At 34.3% G+C, this 18728-nt stretch overlaps 1 protein-coding gene across 7 annotated transcripts in view; it reads left to right on the plus strand.

Moving 5' to 3' along the window:
* RYR2 (ryanodine receptor 2) overlaps nucleotides 1–18728 on the plus strand; it is a 428642-nt gene that overhangs the window by 365701 nt on the left and 44213 nt on the right. For 6 of the 7 annotated variants that reach the window (XM_054819177.1, XM_054819181.1, XM_054819182.1 and 3 more), the window contains 8 exons: nucleotides 1732–1835; nucleotides 2559–2610; nucleotides 2771–2824; nucleotides 4458–4481; nucleotides 10967–11066; nucleotides 11884–11963; nucleotides 13973–14049; nucleotides 15383–15456. In XM_054819177.1, the coding sequence (XP_054675152.1) occupies nucleotides 1732–1835; nucleotides 2559–2610; nucleotides 2771–2824; nucleotides 4458–4481; nucleotides 10967–11066; nucleotides 11884–11963; nucleotides 13973–14049; nucleotides 15383–15456 (565 nt within the window). The remainder of the gene's footprint in view (nucleotides 1–1731; nucleotides 1836–2558; nucleotides 2611–2770; nucleotides 2825–4457; nucleotides 4482–10966; nucleotides 11067–11883; nucleotides 11964–13972; nucleotides 14050–15382; nucleotides 15457–18728) is intronic. The other variant, XM_054819179.1, reaches the window with a different exon arrangement.

Genomic DNA, 18728 nt, shown 5'->3' on the forward strand with positions numbered 1-18728 from the left:
CGTTCAGTTAAAGCTTTTCATTTTTCACTTAAATAACTGTAGGGCAAATGTCTCAAAATATTGAAAATTAAGACTACTTATTTCCCAGAAATGTCAGAAAATCATTTGGTTCTAGTGTTCATGCTATGCTTAATAACGAGTTGTTCTTAACTCAGTCATTGGTGAATTTGATCCTCCATTTAATTTGAATTAAATCTATGAAAACTAATAACTTGTATTAAACATTAACACAACTTTCATCCTTTTGCTTCATCAATTTTGATAACATTAGAGAGGTGTTCTGGTTGATAACATTGCCAAGTAGAGAATGCTGCCATTTAATTAAAGAGAAAGGTCAGCATCCTAAATGCAATTGAAATAAAGAGCAGGGGAAGACCTCCATAATGGTGGGTTATAACTAGAGTTATAATTTGTGTTGTTCAGATCTTATTACTGATTACTGAAAATATTATCACATATTGCAAAATGTGAAATGAACCTTGTAAGGCCATCATAGACTAGCATATGAAACAATCATTGTGCATATATGTCAACTAAAGTGAATTCTTAGCTGCAACCAGTCATGTTTTGTACAGATGAGTGGAAAAGGTGACTTCACAGGCACACATGAAACATAGTACACAGAGATCTATAAGCATTCCCACAGAAGTGTATTTGACACTAGCACACAGAATTTTTTTTCTTAATAGGCAAAAAAATGTATTTTCCTTATCTGTCGTGTGGCTAACCCTTCCTTATTGCTAATAGATAACATCCCATATCATAATAATTTCTTACTTGTGCAGTCTTATCAATTCATGGAATTCTTTTTGTCTGTATTTTATTGTATACTGCTAGATGAAAACAAGGAGGAAGACTGGGCATAATTTATGCAACCAATTTTCTTCAGGCTACTAGATGCTTTGTAGGAAAATATGTCTGGATGAAGCAATTTTGTTCATAACTTGATATGCAAAACTTGCTTTCTGAAATGTCTTTTGGCAAAAGACAAGAAATCAGAGGACAGATTTTGTATAGATTCTTTTCAAAACACTGCTTCAGTGGTTGCCATTATAGTATTTAGGATTACTTTTCTCTTTTAGAGTGAACTAACTAGAGCTGTCTAAATCTGAAAGCAAAATAACCACATGAAAAAAAGAAGTGTGTGTATTTATATGTTACTGAATGATATGTAATATTTTTTAAACATTATTGATTTGTCATCTTCTAAAGTTCTACATCTGCCAGCATTACTGTTGTTGGTAGATACGGCTCCTTCTGTCTAAAATTATTGGTGAGCTTCAAGTTTGGTTTTCTTCTCTCTCAAAGCCTCTCAGTTCCTCAGCGAACATTATACCTAGCATAAGACTTGGATTCTAGAGGATTCCAATTTTTAGCTGATGAAGCTTGTTAACATAGAGAGGAACAGACAATATAATAGCAAATGATGGCATCTGGTTACTACTTGTTCCAGATAACAGCAGTAAAAGATTTTCAGAATCTAGGGAAGGGGGGTAATTTTTATGAGGAGAGGAAATCCAGAGCTTTGCAAATGGTATCATTGTAAGTCTTCATGGTTGTAAACACAGTCAGGATTCAGGCTTTTCATACTTTGCTTCAAACTTGTTTCTCCCTGGTTGTCCAAATCAAAATTACATATGCGAGTATTTAATGTTTAATAAATTGCACAGAATAAAACATTTTTCTCTATAGATAATTGAATATATTTTTAAAATCTCTTTTTCCCTAAAGAAACCTGGGGAGGAACCACCGGAAGAAGATGAAAGCCTTAAAAGAGTTGATCCTTTACATCAACTTATTCTGCTATTCAGTCGAACAGCCTTGACTGAGAAATGGTAGGGATGGTGTGAGAGACTGCAGAGCGTATGCAGATTTTCAGATTGCGCTTGTATTTGAAGTTATACATGACTCTGTTCAAGTGAGATTGAATAGGCTAGCCAAAACACATGTGTACGCACATATGATGAGTTTGAGTTACACTCAAACCTCTCTAGCCTGTGGTATGTAAAGAGATTTTAATATGACTGATAATGAGATGTAAGGAGTTTTCTAGAGATTAATAGATGCCCTTACACACTTTTTTCACACTTATGGATGCTGTGTTCAGGACTTACTACACCTCTCCATTCTGTCTATGTTCCCAAGACCTGATGAGGCTTTGGGCAACGTGGTCTAGTGGAGGGTGTCCCTGCCTGCAGCAAGGGGGTTGGAACTAGATGATCTTTAAGGTCCCTTCAAACCCAAACCATTCAATGATTCTATTGGCAGTTATATTCTGAATGTGAAATATAAGTATGTTCTAGGTATAATTGAAAAATTAACTATGTTCTCTTCATTGGAAGACATTTATGAAATTCTGAGCATTGTGTTTGTAGCTGGCTTTACTTTTCAGTTTGTATTAGTTAAGTCCTCATTTTCCAAAAAGACTTTTGTAATTAATTATGAGCATAGAAATCCTTTAAAAAAATTTTTAAGGTGCTTAAAAATATTTACTGCTCCAATTCTACTATAACAGTTCTAATCTTCCTCATTTTCCCTTTTCTCTCTCTATTAACCAGCAAATTGGAAGAAGATTTCCTGTATATGGCTTATGCTGACATTATGGCAAAGGTAATTTTTTAAATTGCTATCTTTTGCATCTTTTCTGTTTTAATAAAACTAATAAGGAAGATCAAGAGGAATTGTGTGTAAAGTGAAGGAAGGCTTAGCCTCCCTTCCTCCCCACCCCCGCCAACTTATCAGTAAATGCTTTCTTTCTACCTGGTATCAGAGCTGCCATGATGAAGATGATGACGATGGTGAAGAAGAAGTGAAGAGTTTTGAAGTAAGATTATATTTCTGTTTTGTTTTTTCTTGTCATGTTAGACATTATTTCATAGCTTCCAACTGACATTTATGTTTCTTGGTTCATGCTTACTGCAGCTTGTTATGCCAGTGAACTGCATGTCAGAAGCTGGATTGGCAGATATGTTGCCAATAGTAGTAAAACAAAAACATGTAGTATCACATAATACTAGGTTATATAGAGAGTGATTTAACGGATCTTACATGTTTTTCTGTTTGACTTTAATTTTTTAGTTGATGAGAAATATTATGGGTAGTAACTTATTCTGCAAGTCTGATAATAACAGACTGTATCTTGTAAAGTATCATGTCCTACCTTTAGTTTAAGTAGTTAAAATACTGAAATAGTACTGCTTTTTGCAGTAGTCATTTACATTCAGTACCAGTTATTTAGACAGTGTTTTTATGTTCACATACATATTAGTACTTCTTAGTAGAAGGTGAGCTTTTATTCATCAATACTGCCAAGCTTTTTCCTATGTTGAGAATAGGGAATCTGTATTTATTGTTGTTTAATGTTGAGTGTTTAGTGATCACCACTGTATAATGAAACACACTTACATGAGTTGATTACAGGAGTAAGAAATGAATCCTTTTCATGTGTTTGCTCTGGGATCTGTCTCTCTTTTTCCATTAATAAAATGGAGTTTACAAGAAATTTGTCTGTTCTGAGGGGCACTAAGGGAATTAGCTTGTTAATATTTTAATATATTTTAGCATATTGTAATTCTGACATTAAAAGTTGTCTTATATCTTTCAAATCTTATATTTAATATCTTTACTAAAACACAGAAACATGAAATACATGCTTTTATTTTTTCTTTAAAGTATTTCTAAATATAGTGATTGATTTGACATAAAACTACCTGTGCTGCTTTGATTTTTGAGGAGTGGTTTGGGGCATGTTTGCTTTTACTCCCATTGTTTTGTACACATCAGATGTTCTGTATGTTTTCTACATGATGCTGCATGAGACAGCACTGAATTATTTAAGTACACATTCCCTATTTGGCTGTATACAGAAATCAGAAAGAATACCAATACAAAATTCTTTTAAATCACTCAGAAGTTCTAAGTCCATTTGAGTACAACTAACACACCCAACATATAAATTTCTGTTTCTTGATAAATATCTAACTATGAATCCAAATTTCAGTGCTTTTTTAGTTTCTTTGGTTTGTTTTTTTCCCGGGAAATGCAATGTATGATGTATCACTGACTACACAAAGATTATTTATTTCTATAAGCTTTTCAGTTAGCCCATGCATGCTTGTTAGATATCAAAAAAATCTTGTGCTTATAAATGTGAACAATTATAAATAGGAAGCCATTGAGGTGAATGAATAAATTTATCAGTAAGGGATTTATTAGTGCTCCTTATCTAAATTATAATGGGTTCCTTGTTCAGCATTCAATTTTATCTTTCGAGAGAAGATCCTATTCATTTGTTTCTCATTATTTTTTCTGTAGCTATGAAACTTATGTTCAATTAATGTATTAATCTGTTCAAAAGACAATTCTGTGTATGTATTTGGTCAGTCACCTGCAGAAAAAAAATTTTGGACTTCTTTTTCTTATTACTATTTCGCTTCTTGTCCTTGCCCTTCCTTAAGGTGACAGGATCACAACGCAGCAAGGTAAAACAAAAAAATATGTGTGTATTTGTCTGGGTCTAATTTTGTGATTTTTTTAGGCCCAACATCTTGGATAAGTTCAACTAAGGGGTCTTGAAAACGTTTTTAACATCTCAGTTCCAGCATGACATCTCTACCAAACCCTTCTTGTGCACAAACTCTTTTTTAAAGACTCCAATAATTATTTATGCAAAATATGTCATATAAAATTACGTTGCCATTTTGGGGAAAACAGAGTGTCATTTGGCTTATTCATATTGTTTTGCTGTTCTTGCCTTTTGTGCATCAGTTACCTTCTTTCTGGTTATAATTTAATTTGAATGATTAAAATCATTTATTTGGCTCTTAAGGGAAAGCAGTTGGACTTTTCTTCTGTATCTTAGCAAACATGCATTTCTGATACAGTGGTGGAATTCTGTTTCTAAGGTTTGTCACAGAGAGCATCAATTATATTATAGTTTTTCTGTGATTCAGATCCTTTGGTATAGACTGCGTCTTTAGCTTTCATTGTGGTAGTGTTTGATAGAAACTCCATAGCTACTCCATACCTGAAGTAATTCCTAGTTGTTCCATGTTTTCTCTAAAAACAAAGAGGCAATAGCTCTGAAATGTCAGTGTTAATTTTTTTTATTGACTGAATTTCTTACACAGTCTTTCGTGTCTCATCATGAAAGTCTCACCATTTGTTTCTACAAGTGGTCCATGGCTTAAGCACCAGCCTACTTGCCTTCATGCAAGTAGAAGTCTCAGTTCCCATTGTTGACTCAGGCTGCTTATGGAAAGTGCTGCAAGGTGGTTGTTCTGAAAGGAGGTATGGTGTGTGAGGTAGCTAATTTTTGGTTCTGAGGTGTTTAAATATAGTTATTTGTGCTGTGGCTAATGGCAGCTAGACTAAGTAGAGATGATTTGCTTGAGATGGGGAATGTACAGATTTAGCTGATGGTCATACCAGTCAGTAGCTTCAAATTTCATTGCCTATGGCAATATGGGGAAAAATTGTAACCTTCTCCATTGAAAAGAGCATGATTTTGGTGTTTTGCTTGCAAGTGCTTCTATTAGCATTTAATTCACAAATGAAAGAGGTTCCCATACAGCTGTGGAAAGAGAAGATGTATTCTAGGATCAACTTCACTCTTACTCCTTCAAAAGCTTGCACAGATCTGTTCCACATTCGTATGATAAAGGCATTATCCTGGAAGATGAATGCACTCACACAGACTACATTAAGTTGGTCAGAAGGTATTGTAATTGCCACAAACACAAAGTACATATTACAAAACCCCAAAGGAAGTGTGTAAGCAGTCCATATAGTATAATTTCTTCTTTGTTCCTTCCATCAACTCAGCTATTCAAATACTACATGTCTATCACTCTATGTACCTGGTTACTGTACACTAAATGCTGTATGGTCCATAGAAAATTTTCTGTCTTGCTGATGGAGAAGTGTTTTAAAAGGGAAAAAAACACAAGAATGAATCATCCTTGCTTCCTTCATACATGTCAGGAAACAGTTATAAATATACAAGTCCATATATACCAGCTGTGTGTCTGCATGTGTGCATTTGTGTGTTTGTTTCTGTCTGTCTATCTATCTAAAAGTTCAATGTTGAAGGCAGTTATTTTATTCCATGTTCTGCGTGCATGTGAAAAGACTGACTGTTCAATTTGTATGGGGATAAAACTCTACTGCTCCTCTAGACTTTAAAAAGATCTGATGTTTGGAGTGCCGAATCTTTTCGCAGTCAGCGTGACAGAGACTTTTGGGCAAGCTTAGAATGTGATAAAAACAACTGTATTTTATCGGCAATTTTCATGCCCATATCTCATGCAGCATAGTCTCATTTTTGTACAAATAATCTGTACCAGGATCACTGTGTGAGAGCAGTAGAGAGGTCACAACATAAACCCACAATAAAGTTGTCTGTGCATTACTTTGTGCCTGTCTGCATTTGCCTGCTAGTATTTGCTTTGAATTATTATGATTATCTTTGTTCCTTGCCCTTTGACTCATAAGTTAACTTTCTATCATATTGAACAGACGCTCAATTGACTCCCTGTAGAGTTAGTGTCACTGTCCCCCTTGACTCTGATAGGAAATTCTTTCCAGGGTTCCACTAGCTGAATGCAAATAGGTTTCTTCACTGGAGTCACTGACTCTATGGGTTTGGTACATATTGATGTGCTCTAGATATATGTAGCACGAACTCAAAAAAAAGGAATCAAAAGCTAGCTCATCTTTTTAAAATCAATTGGTTTAAATTGGTTTAAATTGGCTCTTCACAGGAAGAAAAGAACTAGAGGAGATAAAGCTTCCTATGTCAGTTTTATTCATCCCTGTTACTGGCAGCAACTTTATTGATAGACTTTTGTATTCACTGGATTTTTGTCACAATGATACATGATGCTGTCACTTACCTCAGGGACAGAAAGACTTGCAAGTTTCAGTACATACAAATAATGCAAGCTCTTAAAGTGTTAGCCCATCGGAGATGGTCACTGTTATCTCTCACTGTCACAAAGCATGCATAAATGGACTGACCATATACCATATATTTACAATAAGTAATTATTTTTGTTAACGAAAGACATGAATTAAGGTCAGACTCAATGATCAATGCTTTGGAATGAAACATTCCAATTAGTATGCAGAAATGTGTTTTTCCTACCCATAATGGAATGGATGCAACCTAATACATGGTTTCACTCTCCACAACTACAGGATAAGTTATTTATACATAGAATCATAGAATAGTTTGCGTTAAAAGAGACCTCTAAAGGTTATCTAGGCCAATCCCCCTGCAATAAGCAGGGACATCTTCAACTAGGTCAGGTTTCTCAGAGCCCCATCCAACCTGGCCTTGAATATTTCCGGGGATGGGGCATCTACTACCTCTCTGGGCAACCTGTTCCAGTGTTTCACCATCCTCATTGTAAAAAACTAACTTCCTTGCCAGAGAGGAAAATATAAATGAATGACGGTATACACATGATAACCTCAGAAAAGATATTGCTGCAAGCTGAAATGGAGGCATTTTAACCAAAACAAAATAAAACGTATAGTGAAGGTTTTATTTCAGGATATTTTTATTCCTGTGCATTTGTAGTTCAAATTTAATGTTATTTTAATAGAGAGTAGTATTTTGTTTAGCTTAGTATATGGGTTTTGTTTGGTTTATAACCATATGTTGTATGAACAAGGTATATTTGTAATATAACATTAAAGTTTTTAATACAGATTATCCAAACGCTAGGAAATGTGAAATATAATGTTGATAAAACAATCCTTACTTTGTGCCCATGTGGATTATCATGCCAACTATGGATATTAAGTAACATAGTTATGTCGTAAAATCTAATGATATGACATGATAAATTTTCCTCCCAGGCATTTATTACTGGGGAGAGTCAGCAGAATACCAGTACTTCTTTCTCTCAATATTGGTGTGAATACAAGAAATAATAATTTTGACGAATGATTGCTATAATTCTATTGTCTTTTCAGCTGTTATATTGTGAAGCATATAATAGCTTTTTGCTATCTTGTCTGAATTTTATTAAAAATTAATTAATAAGATGGTTTGTTCCTCTTCAATTCTCTTTTTTTCCCAGGTACTTTTCAGATCAATGTTACTTCCTTTCCTTTCCTTTCCTCTCACCATATTACAAAATACTTAATGATAAGGGCCAAGAAAGCGAAATGTTTTTTACAGCCAATAAAATCAAAACAATCTTTTTTGCATACATGTTTTTCCTAGCTACATTTTATTTTTATTGTTGTTATTTTCTTAGCACCAACAGTGATAAGATGAACGCAGGGAGTACTTTCAAATTTTATGAACTCATTGGGTTAAGTTAGAGTAGATAAAAGCATATGTTTACTTAATAACATTTAATAAATCCCCTACTAAAGGAAGTCTACCAGTGTTCTAAAGTCTTGTTAAGAATTATTACATTCAAAATAAATAGCTGTAGTTTTGAGGAAATTAAAAAATTACAAGCAGACTGCCACTGACTGCATATATCTAAGAACATGGTAGTTAATTTATGAACCTATTTATAATTTTTGGTAATGATACTTAGACACTACTTTCAAGCATTTCAGAAGTATTAACTTGTATCATGGAACTAATATCAAAGGATAGAAGGCTTATAGATGCCTGGCATTGAGACACATCAGTATTCGTAAACTATGGAAGAGTACCTTGAACAAGAAAACACAGCAGGTGGCAGAGAAATGGCCTTAGACTGGCCGTTCATTTCTTTTGAAATTCACTTTTGAGATTAATTGTATTTTAATTATTTTATGTGCTAGCAGTTTAGTAGTCTCATCTTAGAGAACTGGGGATACTTCAACCAGATAGCAGCTCTATTGATTTAGTATACTTTGTATGCAATGGGTGGCCCACTTCATATCAGCGCTGCCATCACACACAGATATATTGATATGTATTAACATTGCATGGAGAAAGCAACAGTAAAAAAGCATTGTCAAGCTGAAGAAGGAACCATGATCTTTGGGAGTTATCATCAAAGGAATGGTTGCTTTTAGAAGAAATGTTTATGGTGAATTTTTGTTGGTGGATTTTATTTATTTATTTATTTATTTATTTTAATTTTTTTTTTTTTTGGTCTGCTTTGTTACTAGTTACCTAGACAGCTTGATTTCCATGGGAAATGCCACTCTTCTCTGTTTAAGCTGTTTGGCAATGCCTGTTTCTACTGTTCTTCTACAGTGCCATTGCAAGAAGTGTGCATACCTGTTCTTTTAGTCTGTAGATTATGCAGATGCATCCTCACTATAAGCATTCTTATAAACTTATCCAAAAAATATTGTGTCATGAAAGTACTGTAGCTGATGTTAGGCTTGTGAACAAAAGTGAATAATAAATCTTGCAATGGTAGAAAAATGAAAGATTGTTGGGTCTAAAACTAAAAGAACGAGAAATAGGAAATAGTTTTTTAAAAAAGAAACACTGATCAATTTTCAGTGGCATCTGAAGCAAATGAAATTATTTTATTGTAGCTATATTGAACCTGTGATGTCATGATTTTCTGGTGGTTTGTGCGTGTGGGGGGTGTGTGTGCGTGTGTGTATGTTTCTGTTTTGTTTTTGTTGAACTCCCAGGAAGAGGTTTAAACATGAAGGCAAAACTTTCAAACCTTAGCATGGCTAAATATGAAGCAAAGCTGCCATTTTTTTTTTCCTTTTTGTGCCTGCATCTAGATCCGTCACATAATTTAAAGAAAAAAGAAAGATACAATTTAACCACAGGAGAGCTAATAGTGTGGAAAAAAAAAAAAACCCTGATGAATTTTGTTTCCGCAGCACGATATTATCAAAGATTTAAGAAACAAATTTGCCAGCCTCGGCGAGAACTCTCTGGTAACAGCATAAATGTCTGTGTTGGTTTGCTTTTGAGTTGAAGGTTTCTTTTTCATTCATTTGAACATATTTCTATTTTTTACCTCTTCTTTTTTTAATTTATTATTCATACCCTCTATTTAGCAAGCCTTCATTTTTTAAACCTCTTCCATCTTCCAATGTCTTTTTTCCGTAACTTGGATGGAAAGTTTATGGCAGCAAAGCTGTCATTCTGGCTACTTCTGCTGCAGCTGTTCCTGCTTTTAGGTCATACATGTTTTGGGCGTTGTGTTTTTGGACATGATACTAACTGATTGTGTCATGTTCCTTTTGAGTAAGCTTTTTACCACGCCATCTGATGGACTCACTGTCATAGGGCTCTATGCAACTTCCATTTTGCAACTTATACTGCTTAGTCATCCTCAATTCTCCAGCAAACTTCAATTTACTTGGTGAAAGTTCAAACTCATCTGGAATTAACTGTGCCTTTATGTTTGCTCTTTATGTTCTTCTTTATGTTTTCGGTAGTAGTTTAAATTATAAAGAACAAACTTCACCATTGCTCAAGCAACGCCATGCAGTATTGTTTGTTGCCGCTAGAGAATGCAAAATATAAAAGCACAGTGTATTCTATCAAATATTCTGTTGGTAGGGTGGGCAATCTATATTGTAATATAATGATATGTTTTGAAAAAAATTCTGAGATGCTTCTGTTACTCTGGTATTCAGCAACAACTTGCAACTCAAGAGCCACATACTGAGCAGTATGAAGTTATGGTCACGCTATAGAAGATTATTAAGAGTGTGAACTGTTGCACAAAAACACGGCACAAAAGTGCAAGTTTGATATATGCAGTATATATGTAATGAACATGGGCTTTGAACTAACCTAATGATTTACAATTGAGATGACTCTTTTCAGATAAACTGCTAAAAGCATATTAAAGAAAAATACCAAGGGGAGAATATTACTTGAACATGTTAAATATCTGTTCAGTAGCATAGTATGTATTAAAATGGTCCATGATGTTGCCATAGAGCCCATATACTAAGAGCAAACCAGAAACCTTTGGAGAACTGATAGTAACTGAAGTCCTCATCTTAAATGACTGGAATTTTTATTCAGGAAAAAGAAATGGAAAAGCAAAAACTTCTGTATCAACAAGCCAGACTGCATGACCGAGGTGCTGCTGAGATGGTTCTGCAGACAATCAGTGCTAGTAAAGGTAAGGTTTTGTTGTGTAGATTACATATTAAACCTTATTTCTAATGATCTTTGAAATTATTGTTAATTATTATTAATTTTTCTAGTGATGATTGAGAGGAAGCTTTAGTTCATAGCTTTAGTAGTATGTAATGACAAAAAGGCCCCCAAATTCTGGGATGAATGTGTACAGTTCTGAAGTAGGTGTAGACTTTGGTTTTTTTTTTTTTTTTTTTTTTTTTTTCCACTCCCCAAATATCTACTTTATTGGTGTACTTTGATAAAACATTTTGGAAGTGTAAATGATGCTTTTGTCCCTTAGACACCATCTTACTCTAAGGTTTGATGTTTTCATTGTTTTGTGATTTGTTTCTACAGTAGTGATAAAAATTCTTGTTTACAAATTTCATTAACTGTAACTAAATGCTTTGGATCACTGTCATTTTCTGAAGAAACAGGAAAAAATATCTAGACTGGCATGCAGAGAAGACACATTGTTAAACTTGAAAGCTAGCTTAAAAAATTGTGCACCCATCTTAAATCAACTGTTGGATGTTCTAGTGAATGAAATGTGATTTATGGTCATTGCGCTCAGTTCTTCCTATCTTCTATCTATCTTGCTTCTTTCGTGTGCTGTGTATACATTACAATATGTCTGTAGGCACTCAGGAAGATATTAAGTCACATTAGAGATTATGAAAGAAAAATAGGTCTGTTTTACAAGAGAAACAAAAAGGCCTCTCCTGATAAACTACCATTTAAGTCATCGTATGGATAAGTTAATAGAACATTCTTATTTTTATATATGATCTAAAAGTATATTTTAAAATAATTTTAAGGTGAGATGGGGCCAATGGTTGCAGCTACCCTAAAGCTGGGGATTGCCATCTTAAATGGAGGAAATTCTACCGTTCAACAAGTAAGTTTCTAATTTATTTTCACCCATTCTAGTCAATATACATCTTCATACCATGGTCATTACTATTGTAGTAGTGCATTATGTAATGTGACTATTTGTCAGATGCTGTTTATCCTTTTACTCTCATTGCCAGAAGAAAATCACGTACAAAAGCACCTTGTTTGCTAGGTATATATTTCTTATTCATATACATATAATTATTCTACAGAATACAAAGCTAAAAAGAAATGTTTTGCACTTCAGCTGGAAGGGGGAAATTCTATGCGAAATCGTTAACTTCTAGAGGAATTCTGTAGGAGGGAAGGATTTCCTGGGAGATTGCCATTGTTCTGTGGCCAGTAGAGCAAAATTGCTGATCCCAGTCTTCATCAAAAAGAATTTACGCAACTTCAGAAGTCCTTTGCTTATGCCATGGAGAGTCTTGGTGATAAAAGCAGAGAACTCAAATCTGACTTACTAATCTATAGTAAGATAATGTAGTGAGCAGTGGACAAGTCTGATATATTAAACAGTATTCTGCACTGTTGGAGAGAGGTGACTGATACAGAGTACATTCAGTATTCTGTACTATTTGAAGATTCCTGAGTCTAGAAAGATTCATGTGTGCCATTATTACAGTGCTGTAGGATTGTTTGAAAAATACAGACAACTGGGAACAGTTAGGATCCCAAGTTAAGCAACCGCTGGAGCAGCTGAATGCAGCCAAAAAGAATGCTCTTTTCAGGGGCTGTCATTACCAGGAATTGACCAGAAAGACCATCAGAAAAGTATCTCCTTGAGCTATTGCCAGTTACTTCTTTGTGACATCATGATGTTAAATCACTTAGGAAAATCATTACATTTGTACGTAGTTATTTAATCTGAATTTGTAATGCTACAATCTAATTTTTTTTAAATTATTTGATAAAGTCTTAACTAATCAGAATGCAGGAAACAGTTCAGTTACAATAATATTAATACTTCTGGTCTAAATTACATACCTATAACATAAAAGCATCAGTAATACAGTTAGAACTGCTGCTTTTTCAGTTGCCTCTTTTCTACCCATTTTCTCTGGTGTTATGCTCACCTTTCCAATTTTCCTTTAGGTCCTAAGATCGAATCTTCAGTCTTCCTTGGGAAGAATGCTATGGGTGGGGGGACAGGTACAGAAGTGGTTTTGAAAAATCATCATCCTCTGGAGTTCTTTGCTTTGATTAGTACGGTGTTGTTGACGGGGCTATTCTTTTCCTGTGATCTTGGGTCTACTTGGAGTTATGCCGATATGTTTTGTTAACAATGTCTGCTTACGTGTTCTTTCATTTTGGAGGTTACTTATTATCCATTTTTCCTATTATTCTTTTTATTTGCAAAATGACTTTTACCTCACTCACAACATGAATCCTTGTGGCATTCCTGCTAAGATTAATCTTTGAGCATTGTGACTTTTGTTCACAACTGAGACCTCTGGTATCATCCTATACCTTTACTCAATAACGCATTGCATTCTAAAATCAGAGTTCACTCCACTGAGTAACTTCTTGTTGTTGCAATCTATTATCAGATAGATATTACACATTACAATAAAGCTAAAACAAATTTAAAAAGTACTGTCATGACTGCTAACGTGCTGTTGCAGCTGAAATAATCTAAAACAAACAAGCCCAGTCTAATGCTATAAACAGTAGTGTCAATACAAATTTGTGGCCTAGTAATGGCAAGATTGTATTTATATTAAACACTAAATTCTGCTGGTTGTTTTGAATTTAGTTACTATCTTTATTTTCCATGTTTTTGGAAGGAATATCCAAAATGGATGACCTTTTCTGTAAAGGATGTGAGCATTAAATATTCTTTTTATTTTTGATACCTGAATTTTTCTCTGCAAGACTCTTTTATCTAATTTGTAAATATTAGAGATATTTCAAAAAACCAGCATCACTAGTAATCTAGAATCTATATAGTATTAACTAGATTAACACATAGTATAAATATTAATTCTCTGTGTAAATTATTTGTTTTTACTGTAGAAAATGCTTGACTACCTCAAAGATAAAAAGGATGTGGGATTCTTTCAGAGCCTTGCTGGTCTTATGCAGTCCTGTAGGTAAGAAAATACCTACTTTAAAAATTTATTATTTTGCATTTAGGTTTTATTCCACAGGATTTATATTTTTTGAAAGATCCTCTATATACTTTTTGCAAACAGCACCTGGGGACTGTAATGTGCTAGACTTGGGGTAGAGGACAAGGTGGTGCTCATGGTATGAAAATCTTCATATGATATGGATCTGCCTTGGTAAACGAGGTCTTTTCATGAATGTTAATGTCATTTGTGTCTACCTGAGATATGCCAGAAAACAACTCCAGAGATAAGAGCATTCCTCAGGGGCTAATTCTTAACTCTGGAGGTATCCTGTAAATCCTGCAGAGACCAGGTTAATGGTCAATGTTAAGTAATCATAAAGATTTGGGGAAAACCCATCTTTGTTAGAAATATTAATAGAACTTTTTAGAACGCAGAAAAAAGGAATGCAATATTGTGTTTTAATAAAAACTATGGTGGTACTGTGACCTTTTTTGTCCATTCGTGCTTCTTGACAGTTTATATTGATTATAGATATATAGAAATATATATACATTTAAATGTTTTATACACCACATCAATATGTTTTATATACCACATCAATAAATAATGTGTTAATGAACATAAATCATAGGACTAAAAAGGGGTTTCAGTCTTCTGTTATGTCAAGGGTACCATGTTATATCCTTTTTTCTTAACACTGTCTTTGGCCAAGTTTCATTTTGAAATCAGTGAGATTTCTTGCCAGCAGAACTACTGCCGTAGTTCATCTACATTCGTCTGACTTTCATAAACATTCTTGCTTATGAACAGAAGTTATCCATAGCTAGCTAAACCATGAAAGGCAGAACTTTGCCGATTCAGAAATGGAAATACGTAAGCGTATATGGTCTTTAAATATGGTTAGTTGAATACATATTCCCCTTTGGCAGCTTCAGTTTTTCAGAACGTGGAAGGAGAGGAACAAAGAGTGGAACTAATAATGGCATCGTTTCTTAATGGACCTTCGTGCTTGGGACGAACTGGGCTATAATATAGTAGTAGTCAATAACATGGCTTCTTTGTAACCCCTAAATGAGTATGTATATCATAAACAGATACATTCCCTTTTTTTGGTCAGTCATAAAGAGCTAAATTCTATTGTCATTTGCAGGACAAAAGCAGGTTAAGTCTGTAGAGCTGAGTTCCGTAATCTTGTAGCAGACACATATGTTAAGCCACTGAAATGTATCTTCTTGACACTAATATGGTTATATACTTAAATGAAATCACAAATTCTTCTCTATCTTTCACAAAATGAAATATTACATATATTTACTTATTCACAGGGCAAATGTAATTTTTCTCATTGCAGTGTTCTTGACCTAAATGCATTTGAACGTCAGAACAAAGCAGAAGGCCTTGGCATGGTGACTGAAGAGGGATCAGGTACTATCAATTTAACAGAAATAATCTGTGAACTTTTCTCTTTTACATTTTGTAGAAGCAAGCTGAATTTGAAAGAACCCTGTAAATATATATCTAGAGGCTGAAGCTAAAATATGACTCCCAAGAGTGGTTTATATTTAATTGGCCTACCTGAGCCCATGCTTGTCAATACTAAACCACTAGCAATGTGTTGAGTTTCAAAACGATCTCAGAGGATTCTTACGCATCATTCTGAAGAAGTGAAGACATTACATGTAAAATTGAAAACAGGTTCTAGTTACAAACAGCAGTGTTTATGCATGTAAAACATTTCAGAACTCCCTAACGAGTTTCAGCATGAAATGAAATTAAGAGTTCCCACCTGATTTCTTAAACTGTCTTGGCTGGAATGAAAAACAGACAATTTAGTTGAGCCATAAGTTAAATATTAGAGGTCGAGGGAACTGTATCTGCTGTTTGGAAAAAAGTCTGCTGGGAAAGCTTTTTCTTTGAAATAATTCTTTTCTGTTTGTCTTTGGGGAAATATTACAAAATTTGTGCTTTACTTTTGACTTTCAACCAATTTGGCTTTCTACTCTCTGTGTTGTCAGTTCACTGTCAATTTCTTTCTGTCTGACAGTAAGTTCTACTACTCCCTTACTGTGATTGTCTGGAAACATTAGGTTCATTCTTATGTGACTTAATAGAGTTACCAAAGCACGTTTTCTCCCCTTATCTTCAGAATTTTTTACGGTGCATTTTTATGTTTAAATCCTACAGTGACCTAATCTTTTAACATGTTTTTATCTTAAAAACAAGGTAAAAAAGCTTGAGTGTATAATCATTATTGCATTTGAGAGTTCATAATTCATACCTGCAACATGGCATATCTCATTGGCTGTTGTGCCTGTAGCTCTTTTTTCTGGCATATTTCCTGAATATTCAACTGCCTGTCTCAAATCAAAATCATGAAGTATTAAATTTGACTGAATGACCTCAAGACCAATCATAAATGCTGCTCCTCCAAAAGTGCTCCCGCACTTTAAATTATAGATCAAATCCTGCTAGACTTATATGAGTAAACAAAATAAAGTGAACCCATGTGGATAAAATTTGGTCACAATATTGTGGATTGAGCACTGATGCAGCTATCACCTGCACTGATGCAGCTGTAAGGTTTTGGCCGTTACTTTCAATGTTTTACTGAAGATTATTCTGCACAATGTTTTGCTCTTTTGGACAACATTTCTACTACTAAATAATTACATTTATAATGTTGGATTTTGAAATGGACCGTCAAGATATCAGCTCATTTTTCTTTTGACCTCTGCCTCTATTTCTACAAATGACTGATTTTGCATGCAAATATAAATAAATCTTTAAATACCGCATAATTGACTCTACTTATGTTAGAGTATTTTTGTTCTTCCTCATTTGAGGGATTTTTTTAATTTTCTGTTTATTTGATCTTTCTCTTTTAGTACAGAACTAATTTTGCCAAAGCCAATACTAACTATATTTTGTATCTGCTAAAAACAGTTTCTCAACTTTTTTTTTCTTTTTTTCCCTGTTTCTTTTTCTTTGAACTAATTGTCCTGTCCTCCCTTCCTCAGTCATCACTCATGAGCGTGGTAATTATTAAAAACAACTGCCTATTCTTTATTTTTCCTGCTCTTAGCTTTGTGTCAGCACTGTACAGCTCCTGAACAGCATTAGATTTTTTGTTCCTGTAAGACTGTTAAACTAGTGGGTTCTTTTCTATTATTATTATGATTGCGTATTACCAAATTCTTGGTTTTTGTGTCAACTCTCCCCACTTTGTTCTTCCTCCCTTTCTCAGGATTTGCACAGTAACTGGCACACTAGATGTAAGAGCAGCAAGCTTTTTTAAACTTTTTTATTTTCTGTTCTTTTTTATTTATTTTCATTTTAGTGAGCCCAGTATTTGCAATGGATGGATGTTAAAAAAAAAAAAAAGTTTACCTATACATACACAAAGCCTTGTGCTATAGTCCTCCTGTAGTATTTATGTTGTGTATTGAATGTGGCTTTATCGCTGCATTGATTTGTGCAAGCACAGGAAATCAGTGGTGGATCCAGTGAGGATTTGAGGGTGGTTAGTAAGGAGAGGACTTGCCACTGGCTAGGTTTATCTAATGCGGTCAGGAGTTGATACAAGAAAGAGGTGGTGCATCGCTAATTGAGAGGAATCAATAATGTTTACAGGTGGTTCTTCCTTGCTCTGAAAGCTACTTGATGTGTTAAGGTTCCTATACCTCAAAGGTTCCTTACTTCAAGTAAAGGAAGAGCTGTGTAGGAGCAGCTGCCATGAGGTGTTCCTGTTGCCATGAGAAATGAGAATTTAAAATACAAAATGAGCATGCCATTCAGCAGAAGCAATAAGATCAAACACAGCAAATGTCTTTTCATTAGCCAAATGTTGGGGAGGGGAATGATCTGGATTTTTTATTTGTTTTCTCAGTGAAAATTTTTTATTTGGCAGATTGACAAAATTCTACACTTAGGATCATGTGTTTTCGTTTTCTTTGATACTGAGCAGCAGCAATGTCAAGATACAGTAATCACACTATGTCAAAGATTTCTTGGCACAAAGGGATAATATTTGCTAACAGCACCTTTTTTTGTGCATTAATATCCAGCTATTGAAAATTCAAGAACACAGAACAAAGCAAAGCCAAACAAAAAAAGACTTACTTTTCCTTTTCAGGTTACATTAGCCTTGATATTATGCCAACTTCAAATAATAATAATTTTTTGTATTATGAAGCACACCTTTTTCAATTCATTGAAAAGTAGTTTACATAAGAGCTGTACAGGTACTGGTATTAATACCTGATAGCATTATGAAAGCCCAGCCAGTGTGTCTGTGGAGAAACTCCTGTAGTGAACAGTTTTGAAGTATCCTAGATTTTATGGGATACCTGACATCATATGTCTGTTTGCAATCCTATGAATAACCATCTGTAAATACTACAAAGGAAGTACCAAAGATGTTGAAATGTTTTCTCCCATTCCTTTTTTTGAGGGAGATACCTACTCTATGAGTAATTAATTATTCCTCAATTAAAGTTCATTTTATTGATTCCCAAGGGAACGATGGGATATAAAACGTGCACTGTAGCCTGTTTCTCATACCATCTGAATCTGATGCAGAAGAGTAATGAGTATTAATGAGTAATCGTCATTGAGTTTACAACCTATAAGCCTGAAACTGTTCTTGCCAAGGCCAAAGAAAAACTGCTGGTGACACTTAACGGGAGTCAAGTCAACTT

The sequence above is a fragment of the Grus americana genome, chromosome 3 (genome assembly GCF_028858705.1).
Source record: "Grus americana isolate bGruAme1 chromosome 3, bGruAme1.mat, whole genome shotgun sequence".
Lineage (NCBI taxonomy): Eukaryota > Metazoa > Chordata > Aves > Gruiformes > Gruidae > Grus > Grus americana.